We start from the raw sequence: 21245 nt of genomic DNA, 5'->3' as shown, positions 1-21245 counted from the left end.
GCTGCGTTGCCAACGCAGAATTCTGCTGCCCTGTCTGTGATGTTATTTACTCACATGTTTCGTATTCGTATACTTATATGTGTCATAAGCGTGCTTTTCACGTTTTCTTCTTTTGTGACCATTTAACGAACAATATGATAATTGTGAGGAAAAAAATCGACGTTGAAAATAAATATGAGGTGATTTTTCTGTTTCAGTACGAAAAAACTCTCGGAAGCCGGGAACAAAATCGATGAATCGAACGATAAACGAGAAGTGAATGATTTGCAAGCCAAAGCTGAGCTGAACGGTGCAGATCGAGGAAGATGGTTTATCAAAACGTAAGTCTAAGTACACAGTAATATATTAGGTACCCATTAGGGTATAGATGGGAGGATTTTGGTTTTGATCAAATTCAATGGAGACCTTCATTTTGAATTGAAAATCACCCAGAGAAAATTTTAGCTGCGGAAGTGCTCCTGGAGGGGAGATATGGATCCTCAAAGAGGGGGACATTTTCGGAAAATCATGAGTTTTTCGTTCTGCCTCTTACCCAACTTGTTTTCGAAAAAATGGCCCAGTTTTAAAAGATAGTAGTTGAGATTCAGCTGGCCTAGGATATTATCATCAAAATCAAAGACCACTTTTAGGGTTCTATTGAGCTGTTGAAAATTTGCAAATACCTACCTAGCTTATTTTTGGACAGTAAATTCGTATTTTGAAAAAAAAATTTCTGAAATATTTCACATTAATTAAGCTAAAACGTGGAAAGATATTATTTCTGAAACTGGAAAAATATTTTGGAATGCAGTGACGCCAATTTTTCGGTCATTGTTTAAAAATTAAAACGAAAAAAATTGATAAGTGTTTGGTTATTTTTCTCGATTTTTTTGAAATTGGCAATAACAACAAACAAAAAAATGGGCACCATGGATTTCTTAAACATTTCCCAAATTTCAAATTCCAGAAATGTTCTCCTAAAAATGGTTTTTAATTTTGATGGCAATGACATAGGTCGACACAGAATCTGAAATATGTACTATCTTCTGGAACTGGTCCATCTTTCCCAAAACAAGTTGGTCGAGGGCTAGCACGAGAAACCCACGATTCTTTCAAAAATGTCTCCTTTTTGAAGGCCAAGATATATATATTCCTCCAGGGCCATCTTCGAGCTGAATTTTTTTCTGAGTAACTTTCAACTCAAAATTATCACCTTCGCTGAATTTCGAAAAATCCCTTTGACAATTTTTTTTGTGGTAAGTACTCCTAATACCCTAATCGATGCTTGGTTTGTGGAACTTTATGATTACCTACACCTCAAAATCTGAAAATAATCACGAAATATGCACTTTTAGCATTTGAAATGAGAAAAATTTGGATCATCAATTCAAGTGCCCCAGCAGAATACCTACAGTTTATAAATTTGAAACATGGAAACACTGAAATCATGTTGAAAAGCTTTGAAGTTTCAATTAAAAGTTAATACAACATAAAAATTTATTTACTTAAACCAGAATTTTTCGGGATCAAAATGTTTCCTTTCTATTCTGAAAAGGAATTGAAAAAAATGAGACAAAAAAATTGAAAAATTACAAATGAAATTTTGGCTCAAAAAAGCAAGACTTTTTTGACAGACGAAAAAACTTGACTTTTTATAGCAGTTTCAGTTCAGCAAAAAAAAAAAACTTTTTAATAATTTTGGCAACGAATAAAACGTTGGCAATGTTTGTCAAAAAAGCCTCATCTTTTGTGGCAATTTTGGCGGAAATGGGACATTTGACTTCGTTTTTGATAAAAAATTGCATTTTTGACTATTTTGGTAAAAAATGGGAGGACTCTGAATATTTTTGCCAAATACTCGTATAAGACCTTTTTTCGACAATTTCAGTGAAAAACACGACTTTTTTAAGCAAACAGAAATCAAGGCAGTTTATGGCAGTTTAGTCATAAAACAGCATTTTTTGACAATTCTGGCACAAGAAATAAAGACTTCGACTTTTTTAAAAACAATTTTGGCAAAAAAAATGGATTTTTTGACAGTTTGGGTAAAATATGGGACCTTTTTTGGGTAATTTTGGCAAAACAGGACTTTCATTAAATAACAGAAAACAGGACTTTTTATGGCATTTTAGTCGGTAAAAAAACACTTTTTGACAATTTTGTGTTGAAATGACAGTTTTTTGACAAATGAATTTTTCCATAATTTTGACAAAAATTGTGACTTTTTTATCCACAATTTTAACATAAATTTTGACTTTTCCCGCAATTTTGACAGCAAGTGAGACTTTTTGATGATTTCGACAAAAATGAGACTTTCTTCTGCAATTTTGAAGGATTACGGGACTTTTTTTTACAGTTTTTTTTGTGCCTACCCTTGTCAAAAAACTATTCCTTTAATTTTCAAATTTTGAAAAAAAAATTGGGACAGTTGAGGCATAAATGGATACTTTTTGGATGCTGAGGCAAAAAAGTAGGAATTTATCTTGAGCTTTTTTTTGGCAAAAGTATGGCATTTTTGACGACGATGGCAAAAAATGACTTTCTGACATTTCTGGCAAAAATGGAACCATTCTGCCAAATTTTGACAAAAAAAAACGCATCTTTGACAATTTTTTACAATTGTAGAAAAAATTCAGACTTTTTGACAATTTTTGAAACATTGGACTTTTTGTTCATTTTGCCAAGAAACTGGACTTTTTTGGCATTTTTGGCAAAAAAAACATAAATTGAGCCAGAAATCTGATGTTGTTAGAAAAAATCCGATCCGAACTTTCGAGCAAAAAGCAGGACAAAAGTGAGGAAAACGGGACATAATTAAGCAGAACTCTTTGACACCTTGTGTTATCAATAAATTCGCGATTTTTTTTGCCAGTACCTACTTTTAGAAACAACTCCAAAAATAATCTCGAAATTTATTTTTTTTTACTTCAACGATTGTAGGTAATGTTTTCCTTGAAATATTTACTTTCGTTTTGTCGAAACATTGTTATTCAAATTCGAGAACAATTAACCTCCGAAGTCGAATTATGGATATACTACTTACGACATATTGTATTTGGAGCTAATTTGAGACAAGGACGTTGATAATCAATTACTAGACAGTGTTTCTCAAGACTCATTTTTCATTTTGAAAACCATTTTTGTAGGATTATTTTATTTTGAACACGTAGGTATTTAAATTCGATCCGCAATTGTTTCAAGGGTGAACAAACTCAATAAAAAATGTCTGAAGTAATGCGATGTTTTCTATAAGAAAAAAATGGCGGAGGAGATTTTTGAAATTGAAAGTCCAGCTTAAAAATACAAAATTTCGAAATTTCTCAATCGAAAAGTGTAAAATCAGATAAGTATCAGATTAAAAAATTGTGAGAAAAAATTGAATTTTCTAAGAACAAAGTCAATACAAAAGAATTTTCTCCACATTACAAATTCGAGGTGTAGGTGGAAAAAAATGTCAACAGAAGGGGCGAGGGGGGTTCTTTTTACAATTTTTTTGGAATTTGATACCATAGCTAGCAAAAAAATTGATGGCCAAATGACCTTAGCAACACTTGAAATAATTTAAAATTTTTCAAATGTTTTCGATTTTTTTTCAATTTATTTATTGTTTTGTTTTGGTTCAATTTCAAGTGGTCTAGATCACCTTTTTCTTTCTTTTTTTTTAAATTTTTACAAATATCTGCCAGCTCTAGATCACCTCAGCCAAAATAGATAAATAAAAATTCTTTTTGAAACAGTGAAAAATTTTAAATTTTTTCAAACTTTGAGTTCCTGTTTAGGGGGAGGGGAGGCATTGACTTGAAAGTTTGGAATTTCTCCTGCGTTTGGCCAAGATTTCGTGACAGGCTCTGTCAAATTTCAAAATACGAGTGAAACGACCTATTCTGATGTCGACTTTTTCTTCATATTCTTTCTCAGCTTCATCAGTGTTGTTGACCAAAAAAAAAACACTTTTGAGGATCGTGGCCTACTTAAGCACAAAAACCCAGCTGTGAAATCAAAAAAATTGGAAAAAATTTCTAAATAAAGCACTTCAAAGATTGTTTAGAAACTCACTTGTTAGAATAATCGTCAGTAAGAGGGAAGATTCTACAATCCACCAAAAAAAATCGCTCAAAAATATATTCCAAAATCAAAAAATATCTTACATCTGATCTCAAGGTCACCTAAATTAGGTACCTCAAAAACAAGGATTCAATCTGCTCAAAAATTAGAAAACCTTCAAAAACGTTAAAATATGACTTCTTATCCAAAACGAAAAAAATTATTTTTGATGACTTCTATGACAAAGTCTCTGGAAAAATCACCAAACATGTCTACAATTAGTCCAATCCAATACACTCTATACCACATAAAACAGAGCACCTTCAACCAGCAAAATACTTTCTCATCGGAGATCTACATCTTGGCGCGAAAACAAGGCAGAAACCGATTAAATTCCAAAACACTCGATCATGATCATATCGATTACGAAACGTAATGAAAATAAGATTAGATTTTATCGCGAGTAACTGCATATTTCTTCGCGCGAAGTACACGTAAGTAAATCGTAGGCCTTCGGAATAAGATAACTTATTACGTCAAATTGAAATATAATTCGAGTTATTTTGAAAATTAAGTACGCGGTAGCGCAGTCTAATTAATGATCTGTTGCGCATGCACTCAATTTGGCAGCATATAATTCAAAAGTGAATGCTTTACGAGCATACACACTTACACAGCACCGCGGTCTATAGAGTTTTCGAGTATATGATTTAATATCTTTAAAATACCGAAGACAGCTTCTTCATCGAGAATTGGCAGCTTGTACCTTTACCTACCTACTCATGAGTGCTTGCACTTCTGCCTACTTTCTCATAAAATGTATCGCGAACCAATGAAGAAAATAACTAATAATTACGTACGTATAATGATTACAAAGTCACGATATTCCTTCCAGATGTAGGTATACCTACGTCGTCCTACCTAAGAAGGCGCACGTTAACGAACTCGATTGTTCAGGTGTGATATTTAGTTCATCGTTGATTTTTTTTTAATTATTCCGAGCATCCGATTTACCTCGTTTTTTGTCGAGGAAAAAAAATCTCCGACGAGTTATTCTATACTTGAAATTATACGCGAAAAGATCCCCCTTATGTAGAGGTATCTGCCAAAGAACTTGTGAACAATAGATCGGTATATCGTTAATTATACAGCTGTTTGTCTATAATACCTACACTTGATCTGCTGCAAATGAGACGGGAGGAGAGGAGAGGGGGTCTGCGTAGCTCTAGGTCACAAAAATTCTATAACTTACGGTTGAAAGGAGCCCTCAAAGTGACGAATACCAGGTCACATTTTCAATGAACGTCTGAAAGAAAAGAAAATCGAGTTTACGTAACACTTGGCGAGTCAAAGAGTCATCAATCGTACCAAGGTGTAGGTACGATGAGGCGGGCGCCAGCAGCTTCAGGCTGAGCGAAATCGCACGCGACATCGATTCATCATAATCGATGATTTTGAAAGCTGTTCGAGAGAAGTGATCGTAATATGTATTACCATCGAGTACGGAAACAAAAATCTATACCTATATCGACGTATTACGAGTACGTACCTATACGTAATGTGTGATATGTGTATACGGAAAAGCTTCAAAGATTGGAAATTTACGACACGATGCCATACCGCAACATCGTATCCTACACCTGTTGTAAAATAATCCAGGTATGGTGCGGAAATCGCTATACTATAAACCAAGCAGAGTCGAGCGAATGACCTTATATATGGTACCTATTACTATATTGTAGATTCTCTGCGCGCACCCATCTCTCTCTTTACCTATATATATTGTGTCGATGGTTCTCGCGTTGTTTTTTTTTTTATTATTATCATTCTTTTTTAATACCGGTGTATATTATATTAACGTGTAGCTCGGTATCGATATAATATGTGCTCATTGCACACACGTTCGACGGGTGTAAAGATGGAAATACGCACGCTCTGCCATAGGTAGACGTACCTATACCTAAGTACCTTATACCGTACAGGTAGTAAGTTAACGGTGATCCTATACTCGTGGTAATGCGAAACAGGTATGAATTTTTAGTGACATGTATTCCTTTTTCTCGGACGAGTGTTTTTCTTGGTGCTAGGCCGTGCAGAAATGTACGTGATGATGATACGAAGCCCCATAACTTGGGAGTCGCGAACAACTACATCGACTTGTTATCATACCAAAGAGTGAAAAAGTATCTGTTTATGTCTTCGTTGGTCGATTCAAATATTGAATAGGATGCAATAATAACGGAATAGCAACATGATACATGGTCTCAGATAAATATAAAGTACAGGATAGGTGCAGTCTAGAGCACTACATATAGGTATGATAGGTACAACTTCTACCTATACTTCCAGAATTAAATTTTTCAATGTTGAGTGAAAAAATTGATCACGTTTACGTGAGAAAGAAAATTACAGTTTGGCTATGTTTTACCTTGTCTGGATCCAAAAGTAACGAGGTAAAAATTCCCTCCTCCTGCTTCGAATCGATCTTATAGACAGGGGGAGCGAAAAATAAAGAGCTGGGATTTCTTACAAGGAAACCTCTAGAAGCGTCCGTCTGTGATTTGAAAGGACTGCGTTTTTTTTTTTTTTTTAAGACCAATATCTAAATTTCATAACCAAAATTTCATCTGCCCAAATTGGTTTTTTGATTTTGGCAAATTTTTGAAAATTCAGAATTGACCATTTTCAGTGCTTTATGATTTTTTTAATAAAAAATAATAAGACAGTGCGTAGCTCATTTAAAATTGAAATCGTGAAAAAAAAATACAAATAATCTAAAATTTTAGCAACAACAAAAATAAATCTCAAAAGTTCATTTAAAATTGAATTCGCGAAAAACATTTCAACTGAATTTCAAAATTTAATATAGGTACCTACTCGTGGGTAATTCAAAATTACCACTGAAAAATTTATCCAAAAAAAAAAAACACAAAAAATCTATTAAAAATAACCAAGTACAAAAGAATTTATTTGAAATCTTGACAGAATTGAAAATTTTAAAGATTCATCCCCTGGACCTGATGAAATACACCCTCACATGTTAAAGTACCTTTCAGACACTGGAAAAGAAGATTTACTTCAGTTATATAACAAAATTTGGACCGGATTTCTTTCCAAAATTATGGAAAACTGCAACAATCATTCCAATATTAAAACCAGATAAAAGCCCAAATCTGGCATCTAGTTATCGCCCCATCTCCTTAACTTCAGTTCCTTGCAAAATACTTGAAAAATGGTTATTAAACGTCTTAATTGGTATATTAATTCCTCAAACTCTCTTAGCATTTATCAAAGTGGTTTCAGAAAGAAAAGATCTACCCTAGACCACCTCTTTAGTCTCCAAAAAGAAATTAGTTCGGCCTTCCAGAATAAAGAAAGTGTTCTTTCAGTCTTTTTTGATCTTGAAAAGGCATTTGATAAAGCCTGGCGTTATAAAATTCTCCAAAAATTACATTCCATTGGAATTAGAGGACATTTGGCTTACTTTATTCAGAATATTTCTTAACAAACCGTACTTTTAGAGTGAGAGTTGACAGTACATACTCAGAGTTTTTTGAAATTGAAAATGGAGTCCCCCAAGGTTCAGTTCTTAGCACAGTTTTATTTATACTTTTGATTGATGACATTTCCAATGTTGTTTCTAGACCCATTTCTATGAGAATCTTTGTTGATGATATAAACATTTCCTTTCGTTCAAATAATATTCAACTAGCTCTTCGAGTAATCCAAGAAACCCTTGAAAAAATTGAATCATGGGCAGATTCAAATGGTCTAACCTTCTCTGAGTCAAAAACCCACTGTATACTTTTCACCAAAAAAAATAAGATTCCTCCAGATCTCATCCTCAACTTCAAAGGACACTCTTTAGAATTCAAAACCACAACTAAATTTCTTGGCTTAACTTTTGATAGAAAACTAAATTGGACTCCCCATTTTCTAAAAGTAAAATCAGATATCATGAAACGCCTAAATCTGTAATAATCAAAAACACCAAGTATAAACCATCTCGCAAACTCCTACTTCACTTGTATAAATCTCTAATTCACAGTAAAATTGAGTATGGAAGCCCATGTTTTGCAAATATCTCAAATAAAACTTCAAATATCCTAAAAACAATTCAAAATTCAGCCCTAAGGATCTGTTTAGGAGCCCTCTATTCCTCTCCAATAGATAGCCTATATTGTGAAGCAGCAGAATTACCCCCAGATTTCAGAAGAACTCTCATAACAAACAAATTCATCTCAAATGCATCCACCAACCCTTCCCATCCACTCCAAAACTCAATTAACCCATCCAACCCCCAACATTTTGATCATATAGAAGGACCCATTTCTAATTTCATCACAATGTTGAATGATCTTCAAATCAATCCCAAAACTCTCATCCAAAAACCAATATTATACCCCCCTTGGCTTCTAAAACCTCCTCAAGTCAACCTACAGCTTATTAACTACCCAAAAAATAGCCACTCTCCATTAGTAATAAAACAGAACTATCTTGAACTCTTATCAGAATACAAAAAATTCAATCTTTGCTTTACAGATGGATCAAAAATACCAACACTTCACACAGGATATGCATACTCTATAAATGATAGAATTTCAAATTTTAAAATCCATAACTGTTCTTCAATCTACGCTGCCGAACTCACAGCTATTTTCCACTGTCTCTGTGACATACTCACTTATGAACCAGAAAATAAGTCCTTCTTAATTCAAAGTGATTCCCTCAGCTCACTAACTGCTATCCAAAATTTTATTTCCGATCACATTCTAATTCAAAATATTCATAAAACTCTATTTGACTTACAAAATTCAAACTTCTTCATACAGTTTATGTATGTACCCAGCCACGTTGGAATCTTAGGAAATGAAATTGTAGATATGTATTAATGCAAAATCTGCCACCATCCTTTCTCCCCTTATATTTATCACAACTGACGACCTCAAATCTATCTTCACCCAAAGCACACTTAAGAAATGGCAAAACTTTTGGTCCCTCCAAACCACAAACAAGCTCTTTCAACATAAAAAATTAGTCCATCCTTGGAAAAACCTCTCCCACTTAAACAGACTTGAAGAAATCATTATAACCAGACTGAGAATTGGCCACACAAAAATCACACATAATCACCTCTATGAAAAGGCCCCAAAACCCACATGTCAATTCTGCCTCTCAGAACTTATATCTGTCCAACACTTACTATTTCAATGTCCCTCCTTACATCAGCACAGACTGTCCCTACAAATAGATGAAAGATCCCTATTCATACCAGACGACCCTTCCGAAATTAAAAAATTCTTAGACCTAATTAAAAAACTTGACCTTACCAACTCGATTTAAATCTCATACGACGGGTGTAATAATCAAGTAATTACAAACACCCAAAAAAAAAAAAAAAAAAAAAAAAGTATAAATGGCCACCAAAAAATTTAATATTCTTCAGTATCACAATAAAATGCAACCACCTATATGTTTGCAACTATCACAAAAAAAATCAATTATTAAATTCAAGCAACACTAAAACGTTTATTCATCACAAAGAATAATTAAAATTCATTGAATAATTCAATTCTAAATAAACTCATTTGAGATTGACATTAAAACATTCATTTTTTCACAAAAAATTGATTTGAAATCTCGATAAAAATCATTAATTTTGAAATCACCACATAAAATTCTTCAATAAATTGAAAATTCAATTCTGTAAAAAAATATGATCATCAAAATTTATTGTCACAAAAAACTTCATTCAAAATTGGATACCTAGACCTACTATAAAAGAATGCAGGTATTCAAAATGGCCTTGAAAAAAATGAGTCTCTGCTCTAAGCTGTGATACTTGAATGGCTCATAAAATCGTGAGAAAATTCATTTTGAATCATTTAAAAAAAAAATTCGTTTGAAATCACTAAATATTTAGAACAACACCAAAAAAATGGAAATTGAAAAAAAAATGAAATTATTAATTACCGCCAAAAAATGATTCTCCACAACAAAAAATATTCTGAATCACCGTGAACAACTTCATTTTTTTATAACAAAAAAAAATCACTTTTCATCACCAAAAAAAAGTGAAAGAGCAATACCTATAATTTTCACAGGAGGTAGCTATTATGTATAGTTGTATATTTAATGAATTGGATTAAATTTAAATGCGGATAAATCCATTCAACGAGAAAAGTATTCCAATTAACTGGCACAAAGATTTTTGAAGCGGACAAAGTGGCAAATAAGGAGGTCCTAAAATAAAACTTTAGCTGAAATTTGAAATGCTGAAGTTCATTTCACGGTTTTTGGCAAATTTTTGCGAATTTAAATTTGGGTCAGCATACCTACCTAGTAGAAAAAAATCAAAATGTCACCAAACAGACCTAGAAAGCTGAACTTTGGCTTATATCGCATTTTCGTCCTTCCGAGTTGATTGATGATCGTTTCGAATTAATTTAGAGCCTCCAGAGGATTTTTAAATTCTCCAAAAGTCTTTAAAAAAAAAACAAAAAAAACTGTAAGTAGAACGGCTGAAAACTCCAGAACTGTTCGAAACCGACACCACACGACTCGACTACTCAAAATTTGGGTACAAACCAAATTTCGACCTTTTTTTTACAAACAATGAATTTTTCATTTTTTTTTTCAAAAAATTAATTATTGGAGAAAATTTTGGCTTTGACCCTGCACCAAAATATTTTGAAAATACGTGTCTAAACCGATCGAATAATTTTAACTTCCCAAGTCAGTTTGGTAAAATTTTGATTTTTTTCTCATTTTTGAGCCAATTTTGAATTTTTGAAAATTCTCCCAAAAATCGTAGAATGAATTATTTTAGGTCTTGAAATTTTGGCTGATGGTATATTTTAGAGTCCTCTGTCGATTCCTTTCCGTTCGCTTCAAAAATTTTTGTGCCAGTTGGCATACCTTTTTTTGTAAGTACATACATACAATTTTTCAAAGTGTAGGTATCTCACCATCGACAACTTTTCAGAAATTTTTGAACAATCTTTGAGGGTGATTTCGTGATAAAAACTGTTTCTAGAGGCATGTTTCAAGTCTGAGAAATCAAAAGCTACTTATCCATAAAAAAAAGTTGAAACGTGATTAGCTGACTACCGCTCTAAAAATCTTTAAAAATTCATCGAAAAACACACACAAGGAGGTTTTTTAACTAACAGAAAAAGTTTTGAAAAAGACAAAGCTAAGTCAAAAGAACATGCAAAAATACAAAATTTTAGACCAGCCAAAAATTTCAATGTGAAAACTCATTTTTCGATTCTTCACAAATTTTTGAAAATGAAAATAAGTCAAAAGTTTACCAAATTCACCTATAAAGTTTAAATTTATATGCACCCTATTTTCACTCCCTTCTCTGAATCCATTGTAACTAGTTTCGAACCGTTTTGAGCAAATTTGGAGCTTCCAACAGATCTTAGAAGATTTAAATTAAGACAAAATTTCATCCAATAAATTAAGGAAGCTAAAATTTCGTGCCAAAGTTTATTGGGACAGTTTTTATGGAACTTTTTGAAAATCTGGAGTTTCTAAAAAAAAAATGACTGGATGCTCCAGAACACCATGAAATTGTTGCCAACCTATTTAGAATGTTGAAATATGGGATATAAAATATTATCTATATTTCAATTTTCAAAGTTCATTGGATAAAATTTTATGGAAATTTCAACTTTCAGAAAACTGCTCAAAACAGTTTGAAACCCTTACCAATAAGCCAGATGATAGAAAATAGGCTAGAAAAAATACTAAATTTAAACTTTCCTAGTCAATCTGGTAACATTTTGATTATTTTCCACAGCCAAATACTCGTAGTTAGGTACCTACCAAATTATTTGTCAAAAATCGAAAAATCAACTTTGACACTCAAAATTTTGGCTGATCCTTTCTCCACTTTTATAAATTGACATTTATCAGGAGACTCGCCCAAATTCTATAACTAAACTTTCGAAATCAAACAACCGAAACAAATGTATTGTGCAATTTACCTACCTATGTAATTATACGATGAGTATAAAAAATTGAAGGTCATTTCCTCCCTTATCAACGCTTCATCCTTCAATTGCCCTATTTCTTTTAGAAAACTGAATAGTGCAATATGTTTTTTTTCGAGTCGATTTCGAAACAAACCACGAATAGATAAATAAGCTTACCTAATGACTTTTTGAATCTGAAAACTACAGCAACCTTCGAAGAAATTACAAGTAGATATTTTAAAAAGCATGGCAACGATTTAACCCATATTTATCCAGCAGTTGAATGTATCTACATATCTAACGTTGAAGAATGAAGAATTATTTGAACAATTAGATTTCATTATCTAGAACTGTATATTTAACTACTGTCTCCTACTTCGATCTTTTCTCCTGCACAATTTCAATTACTGTGGTAGGCATTTTAAAAAGTTCTTCGCCAATTTTACAATTTGGGAAACAAATACCTACTGACTAGGTACTTAACTGCTTCACCTTATCCTTTTTCACGAGTAAGCGAATTTTATATATACGTTTCATAGAAAAATCTTTCAATTTTTCGCACATTCTCTCCAATTAAATTGAAATTTTGATATTTAACGGAATGCAATAAAATTAATTGCAACGAAATTATCATTACGATGGAGGTAATTAGCGTATATTGTGTAACAATTCACAAAGTGTAGGAAATTTCTCATTCAAAGTAAATGATACCGAAGATTACGTCGTCGAGACTTCGAGAAGTGATTTAACAAATTGTAGGTACTCTGTTGTTACTTCTTCCCTTTCTTCAAAAAATAATCTACAATTTGTCATTGTTAATTTCTCGAGAATTTTTTTCAACGATAATTATAGGCATGTTTTCACGAACAATTAAGAGCAGTGGAAATTTTGACTCGTTGTTAGAATTCATTATGTAGAAAATCACGTAAAAATTTATTTTTTAATTGTTTGAAAATCGATATTCAAAATGCATGGAAAATTCCCACAACGTGGAGAATTTGAATTTAATTATACTTTCACTTGTAGTTAACTGATAATTTATCGATCGAATAAATTTAGACTTTATGTTTATATTTTACAGATCTGAAGAGCGTCTGGTTACGTTGAAAATATTGAGGCAGGAATCAATCACGGTGGCGTCAAGTTCGGGATCAAGTTCAGGTAAAGTACCTATACCTACTACTTATTTATGTACCTGCATAGATCTGAGGAAATTCTGATTATCATCGCCCTGTCCTGTCGTACGCATCGTTGTTAATAATTTTTTACGTAATTACCTACAGAAAAAGATGCAGAAATACGAGAATTTTTGGAACACCTGATCGGTACTTTGATCTCGGAGAATTTAGACGACGTGCCTCTTACACCTTTATCGAATGATGTCCAATGTGAGTATAATGATCCAAGTTGCTCGTACATATAATAGTCGTAATGGTCATTTAATCTACATTTTAACGAGATAAATACGTAATAAGCAGAGTATTTCTCCGTCTGCCTCTCCATGTAGTATCTGTATCGGCGATGTCCCAACGTCATCGTTCCGTTACATTACTTTTTTTTATATTTTATTCAAGCACAGGCACGCGGTTTGGCGTGTAAAGTATGGTAAAATACGCGTGAAATCAACAACGCGTGAATATTACGTCGTTGTTTATTACAAAATAGTACTATATGCTCGAAAATTCGACCTTAGATAAAACCTATAGGTAAGTATACAGGTGATCCGATTTTTTTTGTTTTGATTTCAAGAGGTCGCTATTACTTATACCAGGAAGGAAATACCATCAATATATAGGTACTTTTTTTTTCTAATTCATGTGGTTATTTTGACCGATAAATTTGCGAGGAATTTTTATTACCTAGGTAGGTACATGCATATGAAGCTATAATTGTTTCATTTTTTTTAAGGAACTGTGTTAATTAGGTGAGAAATTCTAACACGCGAGATGATTACCTGAATAAGTATCTCACGCACGTATTCTCGTAATTTGAGATGAGGTGAATGGTGATGGGCAACATTTAATTTATGAAGGTTGTCTCTTATTTGATCATTGATGAGGTAATGAGCCTAATGATTGATTATTTATTTGTTTCAGATGAGAATATTTTCACCGAGTACCATGCCAAATTATCCAAAACTTTATCTACGCTGTCCAGCTCTTTGCATTCGAAAGCCACCTGTAAGTGTCACTTGTCACAAGTTATAGGTTAATAAGGTTTAATGAATCGCGTGAATGATTATTATCTGCTTTGGAAATAGATCGTTGACGAATTTTTTAGCACTTATTCACTTACATAGGTTATGTTCCTATAAATTTAAAAGTAATTCGAGATGGATTTTTTCTGAAGCAAAAATTACCTACTGAACATACTAATTTCGTAAATTCTAATTTCATATTTGATATTCATTTGAAATCTCCCCTCTCTTCGTTCGACGTTCGTCGTCAAAATGATGTCTGTAGAATTTGATTTTCCTGAATAATTTTTTCATCAAATGAAGTTTCTAAATAATTGAAATTTATTCACCGTTCACCAGTTTGTGAATTTCTCAAAGTTATATTTATTTATTCCAAGATCTCGAGTAGGTACCTACCTACAGTGTTACTTACGATTAGATTTTAGGACACCCTCAAAAATCCACCTTCAATATTTGGGAACCTTTTCCGATTTTCTTGCCATCAAAAATATGAGTTTTCAAAAATTTTACAAATGGTTTTCTCGAATTTTACTCCCCTCAGAGTGATCATCGCCATTTTTATTCATTTATTTATTTATTTATTTATTTTTTTGAAAATAATTGGTTTGTGATTTATTTTGCTCCCAACTCCCTCCCTCTAATAACGGTTTTTAGGGGGAAAAAATTTCTGAAAATTTTAGGGGCTTGGATGAAAACCAAGTGGTGTTAGAGAGCCTTCTCAACATGAACATTTTTCAAAATTTTCCTAATAAAAAATTGTTTATCAAAAATTCTCAATTTTTGTGTCCGAATTCTTATATGTAAATAGCTCTCTTCCAGAGAAAAAACTATTCCAAGTCTCTTCAGCAAAAATTTTGGTCTCTTCGTGCTGAGCTCTCCTTGTAATATTGAACGAATTTGCCAAAATTGCCAAAATTAATGTGCGAATGATCCCATTTTGAAGAAAAAACTTCCTCTACCTATGCCCTCTCAGAGAATGTGTAGTCCTATTTTACAGAATTCTTCAAAGTTGAAAAAAAAACACGAAGTGAAAGAAATTTTTTGAAAAAGTGGAGAGCCAGAGGAATTTTTTTCTTGGGGTGGAGAAAAAATCTCTAGAAGAACGAGGGGAGATTTTTTCCCTAAAAAAGAGTTATTTAGAGGAATTGGGGCACGATTAGGCAACTCTGCTGGTACATTTATTATAAAGTTAAAAGTTAGAAAAATGATTGAACGGAGCCTGTTGGAATATCGTGCCCCAATTGGGAATTTTTATCGTCATTTTTTAATGCGGTGAGGGGGAGGTCCGAACATCAATTTTTTTGATCACGTAAAGAGAAAAATACCAAAAAATAATAATAATTTTTTTCATAAAATCCAACTTTGGAAAGTAGGATTGTAAATAAACTTACCAAGAATTTTGAAAAAAAAAATGTAACATCACTGTCGAGTCAAATGCAAGACTGGGCCATAGTTTTTTCGATTTTCAGCAGATTCTCAGAAATACACTTCACAAAAAAAAGTATTCTTTCATTTCTCGCAACCGATTTCAAAACTTATTGAATACTTACTCCGTTTCCTCAATTAAATGACGAGAATAAAATGCCCAACTTTTCCAATTTTTGCAATTTTTTTTTCAATTTCAATGATCTGATCTTCAAAAACGTCTTCAAGCAGTTTGATTAATTTTAAATTTTATCTTCACAATTTCCAATGCCTAAAAATATTTTTGTAGTTTCATCCACTTTACAATTTCGTCCGAGTAGGTAAATAATCCATCATCAAATTTTTCACTTTTTATTCCAGTTTTTACGACTTTCATTGATATGGAAAAATTTTTAGACAGAGAGTCAGAAATTTTCATATGATTGATTCTGTTTCTTCATTACAAAATTTTATTTCTTTTCACTGTTTTTCACAAATTCCATTCAATTAAAAAGGAAACTCAACAAACTGGCCCCTTTTTTCATGCAAAAAAGGTTACTTGAGGTTTTTCACAAAATCTTTCATCGGACACTTTTGGATGCGATCTAACATTGGCCAACAGAATGACTTTTTCTGCTGAAAGGAATGAAAATTTTGTCATAATCACATTACTTTTTACTTTTCTATAAATTCATTTTCAAGGAAGTTTAACCAACTCAGTTCACTCGCATGTTGGCCTGAAAATTTAATTTGCAAATTGAGTAGGAAAAATTTTTTAAATTTCAATCAAGTTTTTATTTTTACCCCCCTCCCCTCCCACACACACACAAAAATTGTGAAAAATAAGCCACCAAAAGCACGAATCAATTATTCCATCATTTTGAAACATTTTCATCTTTACAGCAAATTTCTCAAATCACCTCGAAGTTGAAGCAAGGGATCCTAAAATTTTAGGAGCTGCATTTTTCAATTTTTGATGCATTTTTGAAAATATTAAGAGGTCAAAAATGAAAAAAAAATGAAAATTTTTCCAAAATAACCGAGAGAGCTGAAATCCAGTATGTACCCTGTTTTTCGACCCTCCAAATCAATTGAAGTCGGTTTCGAAACATTTTGAGCAATTCTGAAGCCTCCATTAAATTTTTTAAAATTGAAAATTTTACCCAATGAATTTGGAAAGCTGAAATTTACTTTATACCTCAATTTCAAGATGATATCGAGTCGTCTGGAAATGGTTTTAAGCCGTTCTGGAGCCTCCAGGGGTATTTTGGATATTCCAGATTTTCAAATGTTCCCCAAAAATAAAATAAAGTAGGTCACTGACAGAGTACCAATCGCATTTATGTATGCTGAATTTAATTAGACACTTTTTATGGCACTTTTTTAGACTCTAAGAATTCTCAGAATATGCCTGGAGCCTCCAGAACGGTTTGAAAACACCTTCAGTCAACTCAGTATGTTGGATTAGAGTATAAAGTGAATTCTTGCTCTCGAACTTTATTGGGTAACATTTTATGGAAATTTCATTTTTCAAACGTCTGCTGGAGGTTCCAGAACTGCTCAAAACGGTTTCAATTCGAGCCTTCTGTGAACTGCTAAAGACGGTTTCAATTCGGGAGGTGTTCAAAAATATGTACTATGAATCAAATTCCAGCTTTCCAGGTCTGTTTGGTAGGTGAACAAAAAATTCACCAAAAATTGAAAAATATTTCTTAGCTCCTAAAATTTTGACATACCTATGTAACTACTTACCTATGGCTGGTAATGTATGTTTTTTTGCATCTTTTTTTAATCAACATAGATACCTCTGCCAGGTTCACAAATTTTTCTTCCAGTTGGGATACTTCTCTTGTATAAGAAAGTCATCACCAAATCAAAATATGCAGGACGTTGTTTAGATCTTTAAAAATGGGTTTCAAACATTTGGAAATTTTTTTTCAAATTTTTTTCTCTCGCCTTCCTCAAGAAATTCCTCAAAACGAGAATCATTTCCTTAAATGATGGACTTCTTTACTTACTGGATTTTCTAAAAATCCAAGATTTATTTGATTCGAATCCCTCAAAATTTGATGACCTCCTTTAATTTTCAAAACACTCGAATTTTCTTTCAATTGGTAAAAAAAAGTTGATTCATTTTAAAAATCTGATACTTCCTCCAGCAACTATTTAGACTGTCATTGCACTTTGATTTCAAGTAACCTGAGAAATGCATACAGTAAAATTCCACAGACAGGTCCCTAATTAAATCTCACTTTCAAATGCACTCATTTACTCCCATATAATCTGTGCGATGTGAAAAGAATATACCTATCATCCGACCGAATTGAGCAACACATTTACATCATATTACCTAGCTCCATTGGAGGCTTTAAAAACACATTACAGTAAACCGTTTCGTATTGTTAACAAACAAATGGTCGATTCGCGATACAAACTCTCTTATGTACGTATAGTACACTACACTGATTCTACATTCGAATAATGAAACAATTATAAATAGCATTACCTACAAACCTACGTACTCGTATATCGTAATCAGTGTCATTTGTTGGTACCTATCTAAAAGGTTACAGGCATTATAACGGTTGTGAATTAAAAGCTTTGTATTCCATTAGGTATAGTATACCTAATCTTTCAAGGTAAAAATATAGGTAGGTAGAGCTACCTACCTCGTAGATTCTTGCACTCATTTACCCATGAGTCAATTCATAAAGAACCCCCTCAGATTCAGATTCGTAATTTATCTCTTTGCTCATTTCTCTGATGCAACCGTAAGGTAACATTTACATACAAAAATATTTTCAAATCAATAGTTCAGAAAAATTCTACTCTTTTGTGTACTCTTTTTACTTGCTCTAGGCAACAAGAATTTTTTAGGTACTTATAAAATATTACAAATACTTACTTATTCTTACAACCATGATTTGTCCACAAGCTAAATGAATAATACCCGACTTAAGGCATCATAAAAAATACTTTTTCAAAATTCTCTATAATCTTGGCATTTGAAACGATGCTAGGAAAAATTTCCTCTCAAAAAAAAAATCATTCCTCTCATTTAAAAAATATGAGAAAAAACGAATCCATCGTATTTACATAACGTGATTTTCCAGCTTATAACCAATTTACCCCCCGTTATTCGTAATGCTATTTTAAATGGCATTTTTCAACGTTAAAAGATTATACTAAACCCAAGCCCAAGCAGATGAGCGAATTGGAATTAACTCGAGTCGTGATTCTCGTTTTTATAAACTTATGAACGATAAACGTGGAACGATTAATAAGTTGGATAATTATCATGGAATGCAGCATGTGTCCATCTTCTCCATCTCCTTCCCGATACCAGTTCTCCTTATAGAGTTAATGAGAATCGTGCTAATGCATTGGTTGGTCGACACCTCTCTTTGCACCTCACACTCTAGATTGAATTTTCGATTTTAAAAATTCACGACTGATTAAAAATTCGTCAACGAGTACTTTCTTCGTTAACAAAAAAAATAGGTTATCTGCCTACGTGATGGATAACTCGAAATAAGTCGAAACTAGATGGAAAAAATATTATAATTACTCGAGAAGCCCAGTCGACGATGAGTCTAATATAAGGTGTTAATTTTACAGGTCAATCACCCAATAACGAGACACCTAAACCGTCTGATTTGTACATCGAGTTGAAAAAAATCATCGGCCAAGTCTGCGAGAAAGCTCCTTTACTTCCTTCTTTGCCGGTACGTTTTTTTACATTGTATCGAAGGTATTTCGTATTGTTTTCGTAGAATTAATTTAAATCGAGCTGCACCTTATCTGTTATTCATACGTGCATTTGACTTTCACATCGAAAGTCTATTGTACAAACTGGGCAAAAAAAAGTACACCTATTTTAAATAACGTATAAAACCGTATTAATTTATATTTTACAGGAATACGATAACGAATCGGGACCATTATCGATCGAATCGCGATTAGAAGGTCAAAGCTACGAAGATATTTTATCTACTGCTGTATTAAACAAGGTGAGCAAAAGCAAAACCCATACCTATTACCTAGCTCTCATTAAATTGCACTTTCAAACCACCAATAACGTTTCACATTTCAGATCATTTTAAAAAGTCAAAATGGAAAACAATCTTATCATTTGGCAGATGACGATATCGACTTGAGTAAGTCTCTCTGTTCTGTTTGTATTCACTTTTGATCGATTTGTAAATCTCGAATCGATACCTACCTACTCGTACGTTACCGTTTTGCATGATTAATTAATACGTGTCATCCGTTTTATCTATATTTGGTATCTGAAGGAATCGAATAACTGTAGTATTGCGGGAGGTATCGTCTCTTAAGTATAATATAGGTTACATTTCATTATTAATTTCATATTCGAGTCGCCATTAGAAACAAAAAAAAATTAAGTAGGTACTCGTAAGTATAAGAATTCTTCCTATAGTCGACCCCGATTCCTCATTTCAAATTGTGAACAACGAACATGACAGTTTTCATGTGATTTTTTTTTCTTTTTTGAGTGCGTTTGATTTCAATATACTCGTACATATGTGTGTGCTTTCTAGTTGTAGGTATATGTATTGGCATTCCTAACATGACCGGTTATAGCTTTACGCAGCCGCAAACGTTTACTTTCTTCCACCGACAATAACATCTTTCCGGTCTTGTGAGAAACGCAAGCATACTATAAGCTCAGCGCCGCTCTGAACATTTTACCTGTCAGATGAATGATATATTATGCTTTCGCTGATTGAATATTATAAAAGCTATTTCATTAACGAGGTGTCGAGGTATTTTTGGTATTTTTAATCGGCTATAATTTTGTTGTTCGGAGATATGTAGGTATAATCGCGAATTAATCCTTTTACGCGATACTGATAAAACTTGCGTAGGTACCTACCTATACTACTGACAATGAGCCTATAGCCTATACTTTATGACGAGTTTTCGTGATTTGAAAAAAAAATACAGGTGTGGAGGTGTGGTTGTCGAGTTGATTTAAGGGTGTTAGTGCGGATATTACGTTGTGTGAATGGGTAATTATGGTCGTGTGAAGGTACATTGTGATCTTTTCAAACAGGATGGAGAAGCTATGATTCATATCAAGTAGATATACCATACGATTAACTTACTTAGCTAGGCTTAAATTGAAAAAATGATAAAATAAAATGATGAATTGTACGAGTACCATTGATTGATCGGATATCGTCTTCTTGAATGAATTAAGTAGCTGAAAAGTCTCAAGAGGAGAAAAAATTATTTTTGTAAAATAAGATATCACTGCAAGATGTCAACCAGGTCAAAAAATGGATGTAAAGTCTACTTGGCAAAGAGAGTTTTAAATAGTGGATATGGTATTTTTTTTTTGCTCAAGTTGACTCAATGTTTGGAAAATCAAATAAGTCTGACAAAATATCAGAAAGTCATTTTTGAAAGTTTAATTTGAAAAATCGCAGAAAATCAACAACATTTTTTTTTTATCAAGTTTTTAAAAATCTGACATACCTTTAGGTACCTACCTAATTACATAATTAATGTCAGAGAGTCAACAGTTTTTTCCTCCAAGTTTTCAAAAAAGCCAACCTCACACCGATTGATCGGTTTTCTTTCTTCAAAAGTCAGTATCTCGTAGCTCTGTGTTT

The 21245-nt window shown here is 32.7% G+C and overlaps 1 protein-coding gene across 6 annotated transcripts in view; it reads left to right on the top strand.

Moving 5' to 3' along the window:
- The window catches only part of LOC135842102 (uncharacterized), a 186879-nt gene that overhangs the window by 154173 nt on the left and 11461 nt on the right, over positions 1 to 21245 (top strand). For all 6 annotated transcript variants that reach the window (XM_065359454.1, XM_065359455.1, XM_065359456.1 and 3 more), the window contains exons 2-8: positions 198 to 320; positions 13087 to 13166; positions 13289 to 13393; positions 14102 to 14185; positions 19225 to 19331; positions 19524 to 19616; positions 19700 to 19763. In XM_065359454.1, the coding sequence (XP_065215526.1) occupies positions 198 to 320; positions 13087 to 13166; positions 13289 to 13393; positions 14102 to 14185; positions 19225 to 19331; positions 19524 to 19616; positions 19700 to 19763 (656 nt within the window). The remainder of the gene's footprint in view (positions 1 to 197; positions 321 to 13086; positions 13167 to 13288; positions 13394 to 14101; positions 14186 to 19224; positions 19332 to 19523; positions 19617 to 19699; positions 19764 to 21245) is intronic.

This window comes from Planococcus citri, chromosome 3 (assembly GCF_950023065.1).
Source record: "Planococcus citri chromosome 3, ihPlaCitr1.1, whole genome shotgun sequence".
In the NCBI taxonomy this organism is placed as follows: domain Eukaryota; kingdom Metazoa; phylum Arthropoda; class Insecta; order Hemiptera; family Pseudococcidae; genus Planococcus; species Planococcus citri.
This window is presented reverse-complemented; position numbering and strand designations above follow the sequence as displayed.